General features: G+C 38.4%; 1 protein-coding gene across 1 annotated transcript; it reads right to left on the reverse strand.

Annotated features, from left to right (window-relative positions):
* Positions 1-2,486: 2,486 nt before the first annotated feature.
* LOC144661499 (cyclin-dependent kinase 2-like) lies at positions 2,487-7,967 on the reverse strand. The gene is made up of 7 exons (XM_078522282.1): positions 7,232-7,967; positions 6,870-6,947; positions 5,354-5,474; positions 4,453-4,725; positions 4,134-4,195; positions 3,578-3,719; positions 2,487-3,208 (listed from the first exon to the last, which is right to left on the reverse strand). The coding sequence occupies exons 1-7, from the start codon at positions 7,345-7,347 to the stop codon at positions 3,107-3,109; spliced, it is 894 nt and encodes a 297-aa protein (XP_078378408.1). The 5' UTR covers positions 7,348-7,967; the 3' UTR covers positions 2,487-3,106.

Here is a 7,967-nt window from a genome sequence, read left to right on the forward strand (position 1 = left end):
TATTATTTTGATGTCCACTAGTGTATATACCTTTTTAGTGCAGAATGCACTATTGTGATGGTTTGGTGGGGCTGTCGTCCGCTAAACCCCTAAAGCGCTACAGTGTAAACTTTTAATCACCAATTAATTAATTAATATCAATTAATTAATTATTCCTTGTGGAGGGGGTGGGGGTGGGGAGCACCTGACCGTACCCATAGGTAAAACCTGGAGCACATCTACGTTACTTTCATATAAAGATCTCAAACGTATATATTTGTTTCAGAAAACCCTTTGCTCTCCTTGTGGTACTACTCAACGTAATTTACACCAAACGCATGCGCAGATTAGTCTACGTTGTTTTCTGGAACTATCATGAACATCGCTTGTATTGCGTGTTTGCGGTTGGCTTCCTGCAGACTTATTGGCGCCAAGTAAAAACCGCAAATTAATTAAATTAGATTTTGAGATTTTCACAGCGCTTTCGTAATTAGGTATGCAAAAACTTGCACCGGGATTTTCGGCGTGAACACCTGATAACCAGGAAACAAATATCCTAGCTGTACTGCGTTTTAAAAAACCTGTCGAAAAATATGTTTTTTGATTAGATTTGTTTCTTTAGTTTTTGAGAATCGTCTTTCGTGCAGTCTAAACCGTAACTTAATTAAATTAAACAAATGTCATCGATGCCGCCGTAAAACAAACAAAAAACAAAAGTTTCGTGTTATCGCATTTTCAAGGAAGACAAAAGTATTTTGTTACAAACGAACAAAAGTGTCGTGTTACGTTTGCAAAGATTAGCGTAAGAAACACCTGGGAAAGAATAAAAGTAGCCTTTGAACAGTTTTTCCGAAAGTAAAATAAAGCAAATAAATACGAACATATATAAAACATCATACTTTCAATTGTTCCATATTGCATTCTGCACTTACCAAATCATCGAGATTTTTTCATAATTTAAATGTACTAAACGCCTGGTTATGTTGGTTTTGTAATGTTATGCAGGGAGTTACATCTACATGACGAAGAACCAACATTTCTTTCCCTATCAAGCCTTTAAAACAACAGCTATTAAAATCAGACTATAAAAGAAGACAATTGGAGATAATACTTTACAGTTCCTTTCTTCATGAAGTGTGCCCTACAGTTAAGAGAGTTAAATAAATTAAGAAGTCTTGATGGGATATTTTTAATGTTAAGAGTAGTTGTTCAAGACCACTGTCAATGTCAAGTGTTATACAACAAATAAAACAATTTTTTGTTTAGTTTTCATGCTGTTGCAGAAGCAAATTGTCTGAAAGAGACCACTGTGGAGTTTTTACAAGTTACCCCTGGTAAGCCTTAAAAACTCAAGGGTTTGGAACACGTCAGTTGAGTCAGAGATTAAGTGGAATTCCAATTTCTTGAGCCTCCCGACAACATGAACAAAGTTGTTTTCCTTGAATAGTCGAGCACTGTAATTTTACTTCCAATGATTTCTTGAACTCCCCAATTTCTTGAACCAATTTTTGTTTCCTTTGGAGGTTCGAGAAATTGTGATTCCACTATACCACCCAATTCTTTTAAAGTGGAGGGGGACAGGGGCGGGAGCCCGGGAGTAAAGGGGCGGGAAGCGGTATTCTTAAGGTTGCGGGAACTGGGAGAAAACAAGTAAAATTTTGCAACATTTCGTTATATTTCGAAAGGGACGGGAGGCGGGAGTAAAAGGTACGGGAAGCGGGAGTAAAAAGTGCGGGAGGTTCAGACCCCCCTGTCCCCCCCCCCCCACTTTAAAAACCCTCCAGATTTCTTTAATATCATAGTGAAACTTGGGTGTTCTTCTTCATCTTTGTACTGGCTTTCCAGTGCTTGGCAAATTATTCAAGAACCTTACAGTGGAATCCTGATTTTTTTAAACCACCAAACACCTCAAACCAAAAGTTATTCCCCTTCCCTCAGTCAAATGCTGCTATTTTACCCCTGATTTCTTGAACTTGTTTCGCTTGGAGGTTCGAAAATCAAAATACTGTAGTAAGAATAGACTGCATAAGGCATGGTGGCCCAATGAGGCCTTCTAATGCCTCAAGTTTGTTGCCACATTTTGGAGCAATGTCCCCTTGTCACCAAAAGCCTTTGGAAGGCCTCTCTTATAGCATGTTGGACTCTGGATGGAGTGCAAGTTGTGTTCTTGAGCAGGTCATTCCCAATGCCTCTCTTCTTAGTGGTGGATCCAGACCTTCAGGTATGTGGGGGTCCCGATCATCCATTGTCACTTGAAAATAATTTTTCTCGGCCCTTTGGGCCTTAGTTTGGGCTAAAAATAAGGCGGGCCCCTCCCCTAGATCCGCCACTGCTTAGTTTAGGGTGGGTCCTTCTATTTGAAGGATAAAATGGGTACTGGGGCACAGGGGTGTAATGTGTAATGAACCATCCAAGGGGGAATAGCACAGAAGTTATACTTGTGTAAGCTGCAGTGGTGTAGGCCAATTGGGGAATAATCTAGACACAACTTTAAAGAATGGATGACAGTTTTAATTTCATCTCAAAAGTATGTAAAATATAATTTTATTTCTGTTGTATTTGTTACATTTTTGCACTTTTTTCAGTTGTTTTCACAAATAATTAAATTAAGTAAATACAAAAGTTTTGTAAGAATTACATGTATCTACAATACAATGAAACACTCAAGTACAACTATTTACATTATGTATATCAAGGCTAGTTCTGAATTTCACAAAAAATAATAGTAAATTGAGATCGATGAACTGCCTAAAGTGGCATAAAAAAAATCACTCAAGATTACTCAATGGACTTTTGACCATCTTCCTTGCAATAGTTATTAAATCCAAATTGATCTTATAGTTTGTCTGAATTATATACATAATACAATAATTTTTAAAATGATCTTTTTGTCATAATTATTTCGTTTCATACAGAAGCATTATGAATGACAGCGAGTCATGCAATGAATGTATGAAAATCTTGTTAAATGAAGAAGTGAATACTTAGCTCTCAATGTAGTTTTCCTCAGCATAGTACTGAAGGGATATTTTAATGTGTTTTAAACACCATATTTATTATTATAGCGAAAAATATTTATAAAAATGACTGTTCTTGCAAGCTAGTACCTACTCCACAATAAAAGGGTTCAAGACTTGGGAATACCTCTTCTGACATCATTGTCAAAGAACTGGTGACTTAGTGCATTTCTTGCAGATATTCGACTGGTTGGTTCATAAACAAGCATTTGCTGTACAGAAAAAATAAATAAAAATAGCATGTATTACCGGTAATAACTTAATGAAGGAGTAATTTATCTCTGTTGTCCTAATTGGAAAGTCAAGACACTAAACTTTTAATCAAAATTTAAGTGCTACTATGATCAAACTCACCCCTTGCAATTTTAGGCATTTCATAGAGTATTTAACAATAGATAATTTCAAAATGCTGTGTTCTATTTTCAAATATCTTTTTTAGTGCCGGAGTTATTTAAACTTAAAAAAAAATGACCTGCCAGACATGCATTTTTTGAAGGACCATTCACCACCCCTTTTATCCTGCATTGTGGTTACTTTTTTGTCCAAATTATCAGTCTTTGCTAACATAGATCATTCCTTACCTGTAATAGGTCAGCACCTGGTTGACTAAGTGCTGGAATAACCTGAAGAAGATTTTGTACTGGCCACTTTGGAAAAGAACTTTTATAATCAGGAAGCTCAGATACACCTGGCCATAACCTTTCATCTGGAGTCCCTAATGTTCTGTGAAAAAACAAACAAGCAAATCTTGTTAAAGCTATTGTAGGGAGAAGCAATCCTTTGCCGGTTAGAAGTGTAGCAGCTCTTGTAAGCTTGTAATCCTACTGGTCCTCTGGAAAAGCAGTTGTTATTGTTTGCTATTTTATTGGGGCCATTAATGCTAGACCTTGCGAGAGCTACACCTAACCCTCCCTTGTAGGTTAATACACAGAAAATAGAAGGATATGCCTGGCTATAATCTTGGTGTTGTGTTCTTGGGTATAACGCCTTTATCTCATGCAAACAAACTGTTGGATAACCTGACAAAATTGCTGGAGAGCAAACTGTGATATTTGTGCATATTGATGCTGACAAACAGTTGAATACAGTAACCAGGAGGGGTACTTCACATCAGCCTTTACAACTTACGATCCTTACCTAAAAATTCGAAATAGCTGATCAATTTCAGAGTCCCCTGGAAAAAGTGCTCTTCTTGTTATCTGTGTAAAGTAAATAAAAGATTGTCAGTGACAGGAGCAAAGCAAAACAGCCTTGCTAAAAAGTACAAAAATCATTATAATTCAAATTGTACACTTTTTATTGTTGTGCCTTTACAAAATTATAAAATATTATACGTAAGTGATGGGATACTGGCTGCCTGAAATACTGAACCATCTGGGCTAGCAGAGCCAGGTAGCCAGTTGTCATAAGTATAACAATGAAAATAAACTACAGGAATATACAGGCATCAACTTACCATTTCTGCAAATATACAACCAATACTCCATACATCTACTGGCGTTGAATAATAACGACAACCCAAGAGAATTTCTGGTGCTCTGTACCATAAAGTTACGACTTCGTGGGTGTAAGATCTAACAGGAACCCCAAAAGCCCTAGCTAAACCAAAATCTGCTAGTTTTATAGACCCACGAGAATCTATTAGGAGATTTTGTGGCTTTAGATCTCTGTGTAAAATTCGATGGGAGTGACAGAATGCTATGCCACTTAACAATTGGTAAAGGTAGCTCTGCAGAGGAAGAAAAAGAACATATAGTACTGTTAGTGCTACCAGTAAGAATTGCCTGGGGGACCTGGGGGACATAACCAAAGAAAAAGTAAAGATGTTTTGTGGATTAAATTGGTGATTTTGTTATTTGCCAAACAGTCTTAGAAGTTATTAAATTGGATTGCCTTTGCCAATTTGGAAATAACTAGGCAGACTGGGCTTTGGAACATTAGTGGGGGGGGGGGGGATCTGCTTTATTTCTTAGGAGGGATGCTGTGCCCTAATGGTTAGCATGTTGGACTCCACATTGAGTAGTCTGAGCATAAGCACTGGTTGGTGTTATTATGTCTTATTATGGATGTATGTTCTTGGGCAAGACAGCAAGACACCACTGACAGTGGACTTTGTCCATGTGGGAGTATAAATGGGTACCAGAAATCTGTTATGGTAACCACTTACCTAAGAAAAAATGTTGGGAGTAACCTGTAATGGACTAGCATCCAATCTAGTGGGGGGGGGGGGGGAGGGGAACTGGGATAGTCCCTGGCAGTGTGAGTCACTTTGACCTAAGTGCTAACTTGCAGATCCACAAGAAATCACCAATGACACTTTTTTGGGGTGGGAAGTTTAAAAAAAAAAAAAAAATTACCTTTACTAGAGACAAAGAAATTCCACCAGCAGGTACTGAGTCCATATACTTTTTTAGGTCTTTATCCAGGTACTCAAATACAAGGAATAGCTTTTTATCACTAGGAACCACATCTAGCAATCTGTGAAAGCCAAAGGAAAATAACAGTTAAGGCAGAGTTCTACAGAAGGCCCTGCAGTGGGGGGGGGGGGGGACCTCCCGCCTCCCGTACCTTTTACTCCCGCCTCCTGCCCCTTTCTGTAGCTGTTCTCTCCTGTTTGTTCCATGTCCATTGCAAAATATAATGAAATGTTACAAAATTTTACTCGTTTTCTCCTGGTTTCCGCCACCTTAAGAATCCCGCTTCCCGCCCTCTCTCCTCTTGCTTCCCACCCCTATTCTTCCGGGCTCCCGCCCCCCTGTCCCCCTCCACCCTGCAGTCAGGAAAACTCTCCACATATTCTTTGTGGCCAAGAGTTAATATTTAGCATGTCAGTTGACACTAACTTATTATATAAACAGATTTTACAATCTTAAATTAAATTAATTGCTCACTAAAAATAAAGTTAGATAGCAAACCACACATCAATCTTTAGGACCCTGTGGTAAGCTGTAAACTCGTAAAAATGCGAGGGATTTATTAAGAAAGCACAGGACGCCAGCGAGTCCATTATTGTCATTTCCGTCAACACGTGGGTATAATAGGTGGCAACGTTAATTTAAACAATGATTTTGTCGCCTTAGTTTTCGCTTATCTCGTATATGCCGACACTTGGAAAATTCTATTAAGATTTTACAGCGTTATACTTTCGTTGCGCAAGGCCCAGAGGCGCGATTTGTCGAAATTCCTGTGAAACGAACACCTTTGAGCTCGAGCGAGGGCTTATGTATTAATGGCCATCAAGGCTCGGTATAATATTCTCTGCCAGCATTACACTTGGGAGTATTAGCATTTCTGTTTGGTTATCAAAAATCCTGGCTTAAGAATTTCTGAAAAATGTTAAGCTAACGCACATCCGCAAGAGCATCTAGGATAACATGTCGTGATGGGAAAACATTGAAATGAACATCTTCCTAATCAAATTAACTCGGAGCAACAGCCGCAAAACATCTTCGTTAAATTTGTTATGATGTACTGTGATTTTAATTCTACTGTTTAATGAATTTGGTCGCTTGTTAATGCTACAAGGCATTAAAATACAACCCAGTACTTTTTAGGAAACATTTCATCCCGTAATTCAGCTTAAACTATCGTCATGCCTGTTCAATTCACCCAATTTACTGTTCGCATGTACAAATCATTTGCAAAGCCAAAAATTCCTGTAGAACTCCCAGTATTCCTTTGTTCGCGTGTTTGAGACTTGGGGTTTTCTTTACATCGTTTGGTTGCAGCCTTTAGTCAGAGAAAGTAAGAACGGTTGGAATTTGCTGTAAATACGCGATTGTCGTAATAATTGAAGCCGGCCCATGATATAGGAAGCCATTGCGCTGCAGAGCTTGAGTATTAACCGAAGCCAACAGATATTTATTTACCTACCTAACTACATTAGGGTGATTAAGTTCTTTGAGTAAAGATATTTCTCTTATTGCTGTACTTGGGACGCCGTCGGATTCCCTGAAAAACATAAAGTAACGCAATGGAGACTAGCCTACGGGCAAACAAATTTACAGCTCTTACGTTTACTAGTACAAGCAGCTAGCGATATGAAGTTTGCACGCTCGCTGTTCACTGTCTTATAAAAGTGTTAGCTCATTTTCCTCGCTGTAAATCAAGTCGTAAATCCTTTTAGGTTTATTCCTTGTTAATTTTCCTGCAGAATTTAACATACAATTTTGTTTAAATACTTTTTTATACCCAAGGTAACACCACCGTAAAGGTCAAAATGAAATATCACTCACGTATCTAGGCGAATCTTTTTCAGCGCAACCGTTCGCCCTGAGTCTTTGTCCTTTGCTTTATATACAACTCCATATGTTCCTTCTCCAATTTTCTCGAGCTTTTGGAAAGCGTCCATGCGGGAGCGAGAAAAATTGCGCACTTTTCCGCAAACTTCTCGTCATAAAGAGCAGCGAGTCCAAGCTCATATATTTCTTTCAGCTCAAACAAACAGACTGCACAAGTTCCCGCTTGTTTGTTACACCGGTGATTGGTTGATGTTTCCCGCGCAACGACCTGATTGGTTCTCACGAGCGCTTTTCTCGAATCTGATTGGTTAAATGCTCACTTGAGCCTGGAAGCAGCATTTGGTTGGGACAGTAATCATCCCCCATCATAACAACATGGTGGACAAGAAAAGCGAAAGTTCTGAAACTTTCAGTAGTTTTCATTCGTTTTCTCTGCCAGGCAATTATTATTTACTGTGTATTAGGTAATTTATTGCACGTCATGTGTGGGAATGGAGAGTATTAGAAAATTTTCACACTTTTTTATTCAAATTAGATTTATTTGTTCAATGTAATTTGATATACCGCGTTTGGTGTCATATCGAGTAGGTACTTTTCTCAAACCTTTGTCGATCCTTAACTGCAAAACTTTTTCACAGTGACCTGAAAATTATTCTTTGAATTAACTGAATCAAGCTTCACACAACCTACCCGAGCGGATTTTTTTATAAAACCGAAAATCACGACGAGA

This window comes from Oculina patagonica, chromosome 7 (genome assembly GCF_052425735.1).
Source record: "Oculina patagonica isolate OP01 chromosome 7, crgOcupat, whole genome shotgun sequence".
Taxonomy (NCBI): domain Eukaryota; kingdom Metazoa; phylum Cnidaria; class Anthozoa; order Scleractinia; family Oculinidae; genus Oculina; species Oculina patagonica.

What these genes read in the sequence shown, in the direction of transcription:
- LOC144661499 (XM_078522282.1), bottom strand. Translation starts at nt 7,347, where the DNA reads ATGGACGCTTTCCAAAAGCTCGAGAAAATTGGAGAAGGAACATATGGA. An exon ending in AATCACCCTAATGTAGTTAG is followed by an intron (nt 5,475 to 6,869) that starts GTAGGTAAATAA and finishes TGGCTTTCACAG; the next exon opens with ATTGCTAGATGTGGTTCCTA. An exon ending in GTTGTATATTTGCAGAAATG is followed by an intron (nt 4,196 to 4,452) that starts GTAAGTTGATGC and finishes TACTTTACACAG; the next exon opens with ATAACAAGAAGAGCACTTTT.